This window comes from Pelobates fuscus, chromosome 5 (assembly GCF_036172605.1).
Source record: "Pelobates fuscus isolate aPelFus1 chromosome 5, aPelFus1.pri, whole genome shotgun sequence".
In the NCBI taxonomy this organism is placed as follows: Eukaryota; Metazoa; Chordata; class Amphibia; order Anura; family Pelobatidae; genus Pelobates; species Pelobates fuscus.
In genome coordinates this window covers 200,605,157-200,622,177 of record NC_086321.1, presented here as the reverse complement: position 1 = coordinate 200,622,177, position 17,021 = coordinate 200,605,157, and the positions used below count along the sequence as shown (strand labels likewise).

At 36.6% G+C, this 17,021-nt stretch overlaps 1 protein-coding gene across 1 annotated transcript in view; it reads right to left on the bottom strand.

Annotated features, from left to right (window-relative positions):
• Positions 1-213: 213 nt before the first annotated feature.
• CNTNAP4 (contactin associated protein family member 4) overlaps positions 214-17,021 on the bottom strand; it is a 440,483-nt gene continuing 423,675 nt past the window's right edge. The window contains exons 21-24 of the mRNA XM_063454951.1: positions 16,368-16,455; positions 8,842-9,063; positions 1,776-1,847; positions 214-1,474 (exon numbers count right to left, since the gene is read on the bottom strand). Coding sequence (XP_063311021.1) covers positions 1,275-1,474; positions 1,776-1,847; positions 8,842-9,063; positions 16,368-16,455 — 582 coding nt within the window. The 3' untranslated portion in view covers positions 214-1,274. The remainder of the gene's footprint in view (positions 1,475-1,775; positions 1,848-8,841; positions 9,064-16,367; positions 16,456-17,021) is intronic.

The window sequence follows — 17,021 nt, the reverse complement described above, 5'->3', positions numbered from 1 at the left end:
ACTTGTTGACTTAAAAGTTCAGATCATCTATTTTTCATTCAATAGCACACAAATATGTTTTCATATTTACACATAAACCAACATATCAACTTTACCCAACTCTGTTAATGAATACTTTATGTTGTACAACAATTCAAATATGTATTTATATATTCAAATGAAAGACATTATATTGTAATTTATTTTATTTTATTTAAAAAAACAAAACACAAATTTAGATAAAAGACAGTGCAGGAGAGTTGTTCTAAGAGAAAATAAATAAACGTCTCTACAAGTAAACAAAAATAAGTCATGGTTGTGCTCTTTCTTATAATCCATGTAGCAGTCAGCTAAATAAATGTATTATAGCATGTGCACTAATTTTGATTATTTAAAACTTGCTAGTCATAGTCAATTTTCAACAATTTTCTAATATTCAAACTCAGTTGTTTCCAAGTATGACTGTTTCACTTTGTGCTTGATGATCAAATATACCTGTTTTTAATTGTCCATTGTGTACTTAACTGTCTTTATTTCAACACTATTGTATTGTTTTTTTGGTTACATTTTACCATAAATAATTTTATACATTCTAGGTCAAGAAAAAGAACACATAGAAGTTCCTACCATGACATGGAGCAATTTTAAAAACAAAATATGGTTAATTTTTAAGGCTGGTTAAAAGGCAAACAACTTGGTTTTTTTTCATCTATCATAATTCAGGGGTTCTACATTTGAAACATTAAAGTGTATTCGATATCAACACTTATAAATACATTTTTGTAAAAATAAATAAATCCAAATGGCATTTCTTGTCATGACATGATTCATTAGGTTACTGAAATATCACAATGTATAATACAACATTATATTTTCTTTTTAAACTGGATATCATTACATTCCAGATTTTACCTTAAACAAAACATTTCAAACCACACAGCGATAATTAACTGAATCTTCAGAACGGTCAGTCCATATATTTAAAGTGATAGTAAATATGGAATTCTGCAGGTTTAAAGAATCACGTCAGAACAATCTGAAACTACCAGCAATAAAAGTGTGCACATTACAGAGATTACTTTAATTGAAAAATGAATTTATGAAAACTAAGAAATGCATATATATACTAGAGGCCTCTTCTAGTAATCGCCGTGACTGTCCCTATGCATTGTAACTCATTTCCTGTTTGTTGTTTGCTTCAAGCACATTTACAATATTATGATTCTGTGGTTTGTCTAGTGCCCCTTGCTTAGCAAGAATATCTGTCTCATTGTTCATTTAAACAATGAGAATCTTTAGAAAAAGTATTCTTTTTGACTCTCGTCGATTGCATTTTGCATACTGATTTCCGTTTTCAGTGTTGTTGCTGTTCCTGTATTGTCCTCATTCTGTGACACTTTCACTTCAGTTTGTTTATATGTATTCTTCTGCAGATAAATTCTTACTGCTATGGCAGCCATGCATAACAGAATGAATGCCACAACTGATATTATACCTGAAGACATTTGAAAAGAAATAGGAATGTAATGCATTACTGTCTGCATTGTACAATATTTTTAAGTAACTACACAGAAAAGTCTTTTTTTATTGTTAGTACAATTGTTTATTGAAATCAGATTTTAAAATGCTTGTTTTTTGTTAAATTTTACATTATTGAAAACCAATTAGTGGGCTACAGAAAAACATTATGGTGTCAATGCAAAAAATTAAAATACAATGCCTTGGGTGTCCTTTTTAAATGTATTTTAAAAATATGTACTAATTAATATAATTTAAAAAGGAATAAACTCTGTTACCTCCAATAATTGCAGAATCACTTCTGATTGCACTTGCTATTAGGTGTCCTTCATCTTTTGGTCTTGAATGGTCTGCAATCAAGTAATTAAAATTGTTAAGACATGAATGTCTTTATGAAAACATATTTTCTTTCAGCCATGTAGGATTAAATTTATGAAAATTTTAGTCCAATTATAAACAACGAGAAATATTTACATAAATGCAAATCCAAAGTTAAAGTGGTTCTGACACTGTCTGCTCTGCTGTGTGTCCGGTGAGTTTTACTTATCTGAACCGACTTTCTTATTCACCTGTCGTCATGGACTTCTTGATGGTTCTCTTCAGCTCCTGGAGCTTCATCTGCCAGAAGCCCACGTCATTGTTGTATACTCATTCATGCATGAGAGTACAACACTGAGGTCTATGGAGAATCCTACGAGACTGCAGGAACCTTAAAAAATAGAGGCTTTTTTTCTCTACAGTTGTCACTGGTGACAACTGGGTGAAATGACATCGATAGCTCCAAGTTTTGTCAGTTATATTCAAACACAGTCAATATGAGTATTTCTATATGAAATACTCATTCTGAAGGGGGGAGGGTGACAGAGCCATTTTAGTTGCTTTTACTTTTAATTATTGATAATTGTAAAATAAATGTATTTATTAAATATTGGTTATTCAGTGATTAAAAAAAACACATTTATTTATTACAGAACACATTAGTGCAAGAATTACTCAGCATAGTGTTTTGTAACAGCTATTGGTTTATCAGAACTCAGCACCAGGCAACCAGGATTGTTCCTTAGGCCCATGTCCCTTCCAATGTACACGATAGTGGAGTCAAAAGCAGAAATTGCAGATTTACTTCATATCTTTCTTCTGTCAAACTCCAGTGAATTAAGAATTAGTCATATAACCATTCAACAGTTAGTTATACCCGTTTGAGCATAAACAAAAAAAAAAAATTATGAGAGGGGCCCTGCGTAGCCCAAAATGAAAGCTCACATCCCAGCGGTACTCACCATAAGTACCAAGCCTGCAGCAAGATCAATGTTGTACATAGTTCAGCCAACAAACAGGCTGTTATATCTCCTCACATCTTCCCATAACCCACTTTTCCACCCCCCTACTCCCACAAACTCACACTATTGCCAAATCAAGTGACAAACCCGGGTCACAATTGAGGCCCACCAAGACCAAAATGACACAAAGTCCAAATATTATCCAGGTGGCCTATAACAAGGATAATATATCGCTTCCGCTACCTAAATGCACTAAGCAACTCCGTCAATATTAGAAGACCAAAACTAAACGCCCCAATGTACACAAGGTTTAGACCCAAGACGCTCTTGGGCATACAAGGGGAGAATAAAAATTAGCACAAACTATTCAAATCCAATTATGAAACTCTATTCACTCAATGTTAGGGGTCTCAATACAACCCAAAAAAGAAACACACTACTCACAGGTGTGAAAAGAATACAGTGAGACACACTTTAAAAGAAACAAAGCACCCACTTTTGGTATGAAAGACTTCCCAGTACAATACCACTCCATGTATGGCTCTAAGGCAAGAGGAGTATATATTCCGATCCACCACTCAGTGACCTTTGAACTTCTGAAAGTGGTGACAGAAAGCCAAGGCAGCTAACAATGTTTCATATGTAACCTTAACAACGTAAGCTATATGGTAGTCAGTGCGTATGCTTCAAATGAGAACCAAAAGAAATAAAAAAAAAAAACTCCTTTCTAAAATTCCACATGTACAACAGGGAGAACTGATTCTGTGTGGAGACCTAAATCACGCACCTGATCCATCAGTTGATGCTACCACCCACCATAATGCACGAAGCTCTCCCACCCTTAGATCTAGAAGCCAGGGTCTAGCGACACTATTCCAAGAATTTGACATATACAACACATGGTGACTAATGTATTAAAACACTTGAGACTACTCTTTTGATTCCCATGTCCATAACACACACTCTAGAATAGACCTAATGCTGGTGCAAAGCTCCACGATTCCAAGGATCAAACACTGCACTATAGATAATATAATATGGTCAGACCACATTCCAGTAATACTCACGATATTAGATAATTACACATACAGAGGTAAAGGAACGTGGAGACTGAACAACTCACTGCTACAAGACAGAGCCAAAACAGCAAACAGTGAATGGGAGATAAAGAATTACTTCACGACTAATGAATCACAAGACATAAAACCAACTACATTGTGGCAATCACACAAACCAGTTATTAGAGGCCTACTCCTCAGCAAATCATTTAACACAAAAAAAACACACAGCTGAAACATATGACTCTACTGAAACAACTAAGAGAAAAGACACATAGTTACCACCTAAACCCCTTGGAAGGTGCGATGGAAGAAATAAAAACATTCACGAAGAACATAAATTAGATAAACTTAAGGAAAACAGCATATATGCTGGAAAGATTAAAATTAAGACAATATTCATAAGGAAACAAGGAGAGCAAAATGTTAGCATCCTTATTATGCAAGCAGCAAGCTAGATCCAAGAAACCACACATAATTACAGACGACAACATAAAATTACTAAAACCACAAGATATCGACAATGAGTTAGCTAAATACTACAGCAAGTTATATAAAACTTACATAAAGACCAAAACACATATAACCCAACCTCCCAAGACAAATGCATACCTGGACCCGATAGCACTACCCAGACTTGATGAAGAACAAAGAAACATTTTAAGCCAACCCGTAACTTAACAAGAAATAACAGAAGCCATCAAATAACTCCATGTAAATCAACAGGACCAGATGGATTCACAAACCATTACTACAAAACATTTTCACACATACTAGTGCCACACATGAAAAATACCTTTACCCAAATAATTAGCAAAGGAATAGCACCTGCCCAAATGCAACTGGCACATATTATTACTCTCCCAAAACCATGGAAAATACCAAATAGAGGCCAAAATGTACGTCCCATCTCCCTCCTTAATATAGATATGAAGCTTTTAGCAAAAATATACTCCAACAGAATAGCTCCACTATTACCTACACTCAAAGACCAGGTGGGGTTCATAAAAGGCAGGCAAGGGACCGACGGAACTCGTAAAGTTCTCAATCTAATGTACAGTTTTTGCAAACAAGGCACTGGTTGCGGAAAAAGTATTCAACCGCCTCAACTGGCAATTCCTGGAGGTGGTCCTCTGCAAATTTAATTTCCCCTCTGAATTCCTGACCCTCTTAAAAGACCTTTACAGTTCACCTACAGCGAAAGTTACCAACACTGGGTTTACATCAGACGCATTTCAAATCTCAAATGGGACACACCAGGGATGCCCACTATCCCCTCTCCTTTATATCTTGGTATTGGAGCCCCTTACAACATTCATTAAAAACCACCACAGCATAGAGGGAATCAAACTACAGGGAGAAGAACACAAACTTACACTATTCGCGGATGACATACTCCTATCACTAAGCACTCCAAAAAAATAGCTACCACACTTCCAATCCGTCTTAGCTGCATTCATCGAAATTTCATACTCTAAACTGAATGTAGCTAAGGTGCAAGCATTGGATATCGGCATTGATCAAACAACGCTTCGCTCCTTAAAATCATTATACCCTTCCTAGGGATTGCATAAATAAAAAAATATAGGTAATATATACCAAGCAAGCTATGGAAAAGCCCAAACAGAAATCCACTCTTACTGCACAAATGGAGAAAACTATGTATCCTGGTCGGGCCGCATTGCAGCTATAAAAATGATTATCCTCCTTAAGATACAGTACCTCTTTCGCGCTTTGCCCATATCCATCCCTAATGAATATTTTAGTACTTTACACAGAAAAGTTAAAAAAATTGTATGGATGGGGAAAAGATCCAGAATAGCACAACAAACATTACAACGCCCACTAGCAGAAGCTGGAATTAGCCTACCAAACTTTAAAGCATATTATTATGTTGCTATACTGAGCATGATCATACAGACACAAACAGCAAAACAAGAACCACAATGGAATACTATAGAAAAAACCTGGACCCAAAATACAGACATAAACTTACTGGTTTTGGTACCATAGCACCTAGGACCTCCAAACCACAATTGGCTAACCTTCACAACCCTCATGTTTAAAATACGGGATGCACATAAAAAGAATCTTACAGCCAACACATTATTGTCTATGGTTACACTCATAAAAACCCTTTCACTGATCAAAGATTTTAATTACAGAATATGGGAAAGGCACGGGTTCAAATTCCTACACCAAATACATAAAGATCACAAACTTCATAATTTGACCTCTTACAAAAAAGTCACACTTAACTTCGATAGCCAAATTATCATACCTACAAATGCACTCCTGGTTAACAAAGAACAACCAATGTATACATGAACAAACTGAGAATAACCAATTGACAGAAATAGAACAAGCGTATGTAGCTTCTAAACAACCAAGCTAATATCCAGGATGTATAAAGCTATGCTCCCGAAAAAACACTTAAGAAAATACTCGTTCATCCAAGCTTGGAAAAAAAAATGGAAAAATGCTCTCAGAAGAACAATGGCTAAATATACTTACGGCTCATCAGAAACTTTCCTTATGCACCTCCCACAGAGAAATAACAAAAAGCGTAATATACAGATGGTACTTTTCTCAAATAAGCCCAACTAACTCTAAGAACTGCTGGAGATGCCACAAAGAACCTGGGTCAATGATACACATATGGTGGCAATGCACCAAACGTAAAGCCTTTTGACTGAAAGTAGCTAGGATAATTAAGAAAAGCACCGGAACAGAACTGCCACACATCCCAGAATGCTATATTCTTTCACATTACCCACAAGAAACAGCCAAATCAGACACTTACTTGATATACCACATTATAATAGAAGCTCTACCATGCATCACAAGGAACTGGTCCTCATCAAACATACCCTCTATGACAGACTGCATACAAAACATTATGCAGTCTGACAAATACGAACAAAGCGTCAGGAGACAAACTGAAGCCCAATATAACAATAACCTAAACACCAAAATGTTTTTGGAAAAAGCATTTCCAACAAGAAGCAAAGAAATGGGACAATAAATATATATATATATTTTTTTTAAAAAAAAGGCCCACTCCTGCTTTAAACCAGTTTCTTTAGCTCAAACTCCAAGGTAACACTGAGCGTGCTCCCACTACCTGCAACAACAACCACGACTAAGGAATATTTCAATCACACCTTAGCCTAAACCTCAAGCGAAACAAGTTTACCAAACACATAACACCAGCACACACATCCTGCACAACTAAAACACTAGCACGCCTGACGAAAGCTACCACGAACACACACAGGACTGCATTGACGAATATAACCAGACATAGAGCAGCAGCACGCACCATGGGCCAAAAGCCACAAAGCACAAAATACACAATATATGAGAACCAAGGCATTCAAACATAATAAAACAACTCACATCAAAGATGATGGACACCAAAGGCCATATCAAAGACACTTCCAAAGGCGACACATACATTGTAATGCAGTACAAATACATAAGCCATGTCAGCCACAACAAACACATAGGATTCTGCCCCAATAAAGGGTTCATACAGGCGGGATCCCTTATGACAATTATTGGAGAAGATCAAGGTTGAATGTTAAAACGTATGCGATACATACTGTAATTGCTGTAAATGTGATGTCATCCACTGTGAGCAAAACTTGATGTACCCCTTTACCCCCCTTTCCTTTCTGTACCCCCCTTGATTACTCTTGATTGTCTCACATTATTCAAAATAAAAAATACAAATGATAAAAAAATGAATTAGTCATGTGTAATTACGTTTGTTTTATTTTAATGTTGTCTAAATTCTTTCAAACTCAGAAATATGAACAAGGATAGCAAATTAGCCAGTTAATTACCAAACAACTGAAAAAACTAAATTAATAAAATAGCTTTTCTTAATTTTGATTTTTCAGCATTTGAGTAGATACCGTATATACTCGAGTATAAGTCGACCCGAATATAAGACGAGACCCCTAATTTTACCCCAAAAAACTGGGAAAACTTATTGACTCGAGTATAAGACTAGGGTGGGAAATGCAGCAGCTACTGGTAAATTTCTAAATAAAATTATCCCCCCAAAATTATATTAATTGAATATTTATTTACAGTGTGTGTATATAATGAATGCAGTGTGTGTATGTGTATGAGTGCAGTGTGTGTGTGTATGAATGCAGTGTGCGTAGTGTGTGTATATAATGCAGTGTGTGTGTGTATGAATGCAGTGTGTGCAGTGTGTGTATGAATGCAGTGTGTGTGTATGAATGCAGTGTGTGCAGTGTGTGTATGAATGCAGTGTGTGTGTATGAATGCAGTGTGTGTGTGTGTATGAATGCAGTGTGGGTGTGTATGAATGTAGTGTGTGTATGATGCAGAGTGTGTTTGTGTGTCTGATGCAAAGCCTCGGTGGGGGGTGGGCATTTTTTTTTAAAATTATTATTATTATTATTATTAAAATATAATTGTTTTTATATATTATATTTTATTTCTATATTATTATTATTTTATAATTATTTTAAATAAGTCTCGCGGACGCACGGAGCGTTGCCATGGTAACCCGTGGCAACCCTCTGACCCCGCGGCTCTCGCGAGACCTGCAGAGGGAGCTGACCGGAGGAGAGAGAAGGGAGCTGCTGTGAAGGTAAGTTACAGCTTCCTGCCAGCCCCCAACAGGACCGCCGGGCTTGTAATGAGCCCGGCGGACCTGGTCTGTATTATGGCAATGTAAGTTGCCATAATACAGACCTTGACTCAAGTATAAGACGAGTGGGGGGTTTTGAGCACAAAAAATTTGCTGAAAAACTCAACTTATACTCGAGTATATATGGTAACTCTCTTATTTGATTTACATATGAACCACCAGGGAAAAATACTTTCCCTGCTTGGAAAGATGGATACATGCCTATGTGCATTATGCTGAGTTTGAAAAATGAATAAAGTTTGGATTAAATATTTACTTAATACTATATGTCAAAAAAGAATATTCAATACACAATTAGAAAAAGTCACATTTGTACCTGAAAATGAATGGGTTGTTTCACTTGCTGTTGAGTCTGATCCATTTAAAGAACCACAGTTGGATTCACTAATTTGTCCTTTAATTGTTACTTTGGTTAATTTGTTGTTGTACAAAACAGTTTTCAGGGGAAATATATGGTTTATATGCATTGTAGAAAGGCAGCCAACAAATCCATTCATGCCTGCCCGAGTGGTCTCTGGGTCTAATTCAATGTTTTCCACTGCGAAGTAAAAAAGACACGATTGTTAGAATAACTTTCTGAAAAATAATTTAGAACTTTAACCTGCTGTACATTTTAATATAATATGCACATGTTTTTTTTTGCTGCCAGATGGAGACATCTGCAGAAAAAGTTACTAAGCAAATATCTACAAAAAAAAGGAAATCCCTATATAGTAATTTATATAAATGTTACATGATAACCAAGCTCATTAATCAGTTTTAATGTAAAGTGAAGGTTTTAAAAATAGCATTTGCAAATTGTTAGAAAAATAGAAACAGGAATTTTGCTCCAGATGGTACGCGTTAGCGTTAGTAGGTGTAATTATGGTAAACATGTGCATAAAGGTTACTGAAATATATCAGCAAGTCTAACTATATTGTTTAATTTTATGTATTAACCCCTTAAGGACACATGACGGAGATATTCCGTCACGATTCCCTTTTATTCCAGAAGTTGTGCCCTTAAGGGGTTAAAAATACCTACATACTGATGTATACTGATGATGTACTAATACTGTTACTAATACAAATCAAAGAACTGTCAGTATGTTTTGGTATTTTCTGCATGGTAAATCAATTCTCCCTAGGAGATGAGGAGCCAAAGGCATTTCAAAACTGATTTTCTTATTTATTTTTTGCAACAACTTCTATTTTCTATTCTGGGGTCTGATTTTGGCAAGAACTTCATCAATATGGAAAGAAAATCTGAATCTGGTGCTCCTTGGGGTTTCAGGCAACAATGCTAGTAATATATCCATTTTTTTATTTATTTTAGTTTATTAACTCCTTCTCGACGCTAGGGCGTACTATTCCATCCTACAAAAAGGAGGACGTTTATGATGTTAGAGTGGTATAACATGCCCTAACGAATGGGCACTCCATGCAGCTTCTATCTTTACTTTCCTTGATGGATCCAATCAGGGGGACTGACTGACAACTGAGACAGTCCCTCTCCAGCAAATACCGCTATTCTGAGACATGTGAACGCAATGACACCACAATCACAGGACTTGTATCAATGGCTGGATTGCAAGATATATTTATATATATATATATATATATATATATATATATATATATATATATATATATATATACATATATAAATATATATATATATATATATACATATATAAATATATATATATATATATATACACACATAGTTTTACACAACTATGTGATTTTGTTAATTTTATAGTGAGAGACCTGCCTGACAACCCAAGCAGAAAGTCCAGAGAAACCCTAAAATTGTATTCACCTGGATCGCAGCGGAGTGCCGCCCGATCCTCCAAGAAGATGGGTCCGAGCTGGTGCGGCGTTCTAAGGTCTCATTCTTACTGATAAAGGGCACACTGACCACATTAAAGATGGCACCAGCGTACATGTGACATCACGATATTGATGTTCACACACGTTTTGGGGTCAAAGGCCATGTACTGACCAATCACAGCACTGAGAGGCATATTTAAACACTGTAATGCTTCTTCTCAGTGCACTGTCGTGGTTTTCACTTGTTGGATGTTAGAGAGCGCATTCTTGGTAATATTTTCAGTTTTTTTTTACGTTGGCTTTCGTTTTGACTTTCCCTACTTCTGGTATCCTGACCTTTTGCTAGTATATACGTATTGTCTCATTCTGTATCCCCAACCTCGACTTGTTATTTTGACCATTCTCTTTTACGTTACGTCTGGCCATTCTAAGGCAAGGTATATGTTGTTTGTGTTATCATAGTTTTTTGTGTTGGGTCATATAGTTGTTGTGACATTACGACATGCACATGGACTGTGCAGAATTGTGTCAACACATGTTGGCTTACGAGAGGAGACAGGAGGAAAATGATCAACCTTTTGAAGCTCGACCTTAGGAGTGCTTATAATTTGGTGAGGATAAAGGAGGGACATGAAATGGGCATTACAAGTATTTAGTCATGCCTTTTGGCTAATGTAATACCCCTGCCGTGTTTCAGGATCAGGATAAACAATGTGCTTAGATAATTAATTTATTCTTTTGTATTGGTGTATCTCGACGATAACTCATAAATTCTACTGATCTCTCTACTCACCATGGGCATGTAAAACAAGTTTTACAAACCCTACTAAAAAATTGGTTATACTGTAAACTTGAAAAGTGCCTGTTTGATCAGACAGAGGTTCAGTTCCTGGGTTACATGATTTCTGCTTCTGGTTTCCTAATGGACCCACGAAAACTTGAAGCAGTTCTGCACTGGCCCCTAGCCAATGGACTGAAAGCTATTCAGCATTTTTTAGGTTTTGCTTATTATTATCATAGGTTCATAAAGGGGTTCTCTACATTTGTAGCACCAATTACTAACCTAACACGTAAGGGTGTAAACTGTCACATATGGGCACAGGAAGCAAAATAAGCATTTGATACATTTAAGACCTTGTTTGCTTCTGCTTCCATACTAGTTAACCCTGATACCAGCACACTTTTTATACTAGAGGTAGATGCATCGGAAAGGTGCTGTTCTATCTCAGAGGGAAAGACAGGAAACCTGGTTGCACCCTTGTGGGTTTTTCTCCAGAAAGCGGTCACCAGTAGAGAGAAATGGTCATGATTCTGAGCAGGTCAGAGAGGAGACTTGTGCCGGGTTGACTTCAGGTACTTCATTGAAATTAGACATGGTTTGACAAGAATTAATAAGAGTAGAAGGAAAGAGGGAGAATGGAATAATAAATATAGAGAAATGGAGAAAATAGAACCTATAAACGGAGTTACAGGTAAGAATATTAAGGGATAACAGAAAACAAGAGTTAGTCAACAAGCCCCAGACAGGATTATAAAGTAACAGGGAAACCTATAAGAGAAATTATAGGTTAGAGTTAATAGAATAAACAGCAGTGAAGGTTTAGGCAATATGCCCTATCAGGTAACAGGTAATAGGGATATAATTAAATAAAACTAAACAGGAACATAAAGGAAAAAAGTCAAACAGGTTAAGGTAGCAATTGAGGTGATCAGTCTCTTTGGTTGGAAATCAGAACTGCAGTTTCAGGATAGTTTAGGATACTTGCAAATAATATGAAAGTCTGTAATATCCAGGTAGGTTTGAACAAAATCAATATGAAAACAAAGTCCAGTTTGGAAATAAAGCAGGTTCGTTTTGGAGATCAGGTTGGAATAAATCAGGATGGTTCAAGGTAAGTAAGGGTAGAGCAGGTTTTCTTAGCATGAGCCAGGAGCAGAAGACTTGTCAGGTTCAGAACACAACTTCTCTCAATGTAAAGGCAAGTTGGCTTTGTCGGGTGGGGCCTTGTATAGCAGATTTGGATTATCATGCTATGAAGGTGAGAGAGACTGAGGTTTTTCTAGTGGTTAGGGAGACCACTGGTGGTGAAAATGGTAATTGTAGGAAATAAAACAGAAGAAATGAAACATGATTTGAGTGGTCAGGATAGGATCCTGAGAGAAACTATGATAAAGGCAACAGAGAACTGTTAGCCATTATCCTGGCCTTAAAAGAATGGCAACATCTTTTGGAGGGTTCTAAAGATCCACTTGATCACTGATCACAAGAATCTGGCTTACATAGGTGAGCCAAGAGGTTATCTTCCAGACAAGCCAGATGGTCTCTGTTCTTGTCACATTTCAATTTTGTAATTACAGACCAGGCACAAGAAACGTCAAAGCTGAAACCCTATCTAGGCAATATGATGCCAAGGAAGAACAGGAGCAAAACATCATACTTCCTGAATGCATTATTGCCTCTACTGTTCTTATGGTGTCCTGGCTTCTCCTTAGTACCATTATGACAGCTCAGACACAGGCTCCCAGCAACAAACCTCAGGGTAAATTGTACATAACAGTTAAGGAGAGAAAGGAAATCTTAAAAACATAGCCCGCATCCGCCCCTTTCTTACGCAAGATGCTACCAAGGAGCCTGTCCATGCTCTAGTAATTTCCAGCATAGATTATTGTAACCCTCTCCTGATTGGTCTTCCCAAAAGCCGTACTGCACCACTACAGTCCATAATGAACGCTGCCGCCAGACTGATTTTCCTCTCTAGTCGGTTCTCTCACACCTCAACCCTCTTTCAGGCCTTACATTGGCTTCCTGTATGCTATAGGAGTCAATTCAAGATACTAATTCACACCTATAAAGCACTGAGCAATTCTAGCCCCTCTTATATCTCCTCACAGATGCATAGGTATGTCCCTTCTTGGTCTGTACGCTCTGCCCGTGACCACCTCCTGTCCGTTGTTCGCACCCATACGGCCAACTCACACTTGCAGGACTTCTTGCGGGCAGCTCCCTTCCTACGGAATAGCCTGCCTACCACCATCAGACTCTCCCCTAGTGCCTTAAAACCCATCTCTTTAGGAAAGCTTATGGCCTCCCAGAGTAACCTCTAACTTACATACCTGTCTCTTGTTCTCTACTAAAGGGCAGCCCTTTACTCTCTCCTCCAGCTCTGCCTCACTCCCACCTTATTTGATTGCAAATTCCTGTCGTATTGTGTTTTACACCCCTCCTCCTATAGAATGTAAGCTCGTTTGAGGGTCCTCTTCAACCTATTGTTCCTGTAAGTTTTTTGTAATTGTCCTATTTATAGTTAAATCCCCCTTCTCATAATAATGTAAAGCACTGCTGAATCGGCTGGCGCAATATAAATGGCAATAATAATAAAAATAGTAATTAAGGGTATTTCATGACAATGTAACTGCAGGACATCCCGTTATCAGCAAAACTATATCTGCTGTCACCAGAACGTTTTGGTGACCTTCTCTATAAAAGAGAGTATGTTACAGCATGCACAACCACTCCATTCTAGTATCTCCAACCACTTCCTATACCTCACGTACCTCTAGCTATATAATTTATTGTCAAACTTCCAGTCTCTAAAGGTTTTAACACCATACTAATGGTCATTGACCGGTTCTCTAAAATGGCGCATTTCATTCCACTCAAGAAGCTGCCTACCACCCAAGAGCTCGTACACATATTCAGGAGAAATTCAGGTTACATGGTATTCACTGAACATTGTGTCTGACAGTGGGTTCTCAATTTGTATCTAGGTATTGGAGGTCTTTCAGCAAACAATTGGGTATAGAGTTATCATTCTTCTCGTCCTATCATCCACAGACTAACAGTGCAGCTGAAAGAGCTAACCATTCCCTGGAACAATACTTACGTTGTTTCATTAATAGCACGTAAGAGAACTGGTCTGATTTGTTACCATGGGCCTAGTTTGCTAGGAACAATACCACTCATTATTCCTCAGATCTAAGTGCATTCTTTGTTACTAATGGTCAGCATCTTACTGCCTTGCTTACTGTCCTCCAATACCGCCATTCCTTCTTTAGATGTTAATTTGAATCTTATACGTTACACCTGGACTCATGATGCCTTAAATGTTGCTGCTGCTCGTTTTAAATGTTAGGCTGACACGCGCGTGGTGCCACACCTGTGTACTAGGTTGGTGACATCTTTGTATTTGTGAGAGATCCCTGAAGACAAATATGTATATTTTCTTGCTGTTAAAGTGAACAGTAATATAAAATTTAAAATGTCAGGCAGAACTTGTAAAGTAATACAATTTCTTTTTTAGCTTTTATTAATATCAATTTTGTGTCCATATACAAACATTTGTTGTGAAATGAACACCCTCTCTCTTGAACAAATCATATACAGTAAGTGTGGGTGCACTTAATATGAAATATGTAAATTATGGTTGAACAGACATATATCCAAATTCCATGTTTTGTACTTGTACAACTGCCTCTGTCCTTATTGGGGTTCATTGGAAGCTATATTTTGGTGTACATGCTTAGTTTTGTTTTGAAGAGGGATAAAGCTCTCCCTCTACATATAATTTTACCTGACTGTAGCAGAAGAACCCCATCTGGGAACGATCCTTTCACTAGAATCACATTCACATTCTTTCTGCTCTTTAGTCGGTGGTAGGATTGTGTAACAGTGGGCCCATATGTTTGTCACTAATTTAATACTTATAATTTTAATGCTGTATACCATGGTAACTAGTATACTACTACCAACTTATTTTTACCTAACTACACTCGTATGCACTTATACCTCTTTGTCTCACTGTCTGTCATTATATAATGTATAATTTGAATTGTCATATACAAATTAATGTGCTACATTACAAACTAAAGGGCATTTACAGTGCATGGAAACTATAAGTTACTTGTTTGTAGTCACACATAGGCTGGTTAATAGTATTATTAAATAACCTCTGCATTTTTTGTTATTTCATTTAATTGTGTATCAAATATATTGTTTGTATTTTTTTTTTATTGTGTCTTAGTATTATACGTGGTTGTAAAATTGACTTACTTGGCTTATTCACCTATGGAATCTGTCTGTCTTTCATTTTACCTATGATCTGTTAGAAAATGTTTCAAATACTTTATCTACAGATATCACCATTGAAGTCTATGCAATTTGTTGTATATAATTGTGTTGAAGGTGTTTTTTGTTTTTTAAAGATTGTGATAATTTGAAGATCTTATCCAAAAAATATTAAATACAGACTTATAGTTTAAACAGAGGATACATTCTGAAAATAGCATTGCAATAGGTACCTTTCAAAGGAAAAAAAGTAAGGTATAATGTAAATTTCTGAAGGAAACAATAATAAAATATTCATAGAAATATGTCCAAAACTGTATTTAGATTATAGATGGTAATTTTCTTACATGATTTTCTCCCAAAACATGATGATAAAAAAAAAATTCCTTAAAGGAGAAAAATGAGAGCTCATACCACTGAAGGACTAGTTTATAGACATCCGTCTATTTATGTATCACTACCACATACAATTAAGGTAATTACTATGCCCTCTTGGCAGGTGAATGGCTACGCAAAGTTTCATTTACAGCTTATGAGAAATATTTTTCTGTTGATGACTTCGATTTTCATTGTTTTTTTCTCAGCAACGATAATTCTGCTCACACATACACAAAATTGCATCCACATACAGCAATTTACCTGGCTTTTAATGTGCTTCTTCAGAAAGATGTTAGTGCTATTTCAATTTTAGTTAACAAGATTTGCTTATGATCTGTCGGCAGAATCCCACACTATGCTTATAAATCATCACTCTCTAGATGGAAATATCATGCTCAGAATGGCTGATTATAAAATCGAAAGATAAGTGTGAAATTAGTTTTATAAGAACCCACTTGTCCGTCTCCTAGAATGTGCTTATTTTAGATTATATTTGAACTTTGACAAAAGTGTGTTTATGATCTGATTGTCACTTATTTCATCAAATTTATAACTATATCTGGAGAAGACTATATGAAACTAGTTACCTGGTATTCTTCCAAGCACAAGAGACTGGATTGCAGTAAACTCTGTATTTGAAGTAAGAAGGAATTTAACAGTTGCATACTGGTCTACCTGTAAATAAATAATGAAATATAAGCATTACTTACAATCACAATTTAGAATACATACTTAATTCTTCCCATTTACTTAACACAAGTCGCCAATTTGAAGACAGTTGTAACAGTTAATTACTTCATGCTGCCAATTCGTGCAAGTTTATGCAGCCATTCCCCATAAAATGTTTATGTGATTTTAGCTATTGTAAATAAATTCCATTGCTGCTGCTGCCCAGACACCAAAGCTGGTGCCACTGTAATTAATTTATCCCCTGGCAGCAGCATGGACCTCGGGGGGAACCATAGCCAGACATTCTCTCAATGTCTGTGCACACAGCACCTCCAGCTGGGATCAGCATTCTGCAGATGCTTCCTACCAATCAGAGACCAGAAGCTTCCATACAGGCAAAGTTTGCCCATGCTTCAACACAACCCTGTCTCAAAGCTCTTAATACAGTTGCTTTGACCTCATGGTTTGGTTTTTGCTCTTATATGCATTTATGGCTTTGGACAGGTTTATGAATCATGAATCATGAATCATGTCAAACCAATTGAATTTGCCATATGTGAACTCTAATTAAA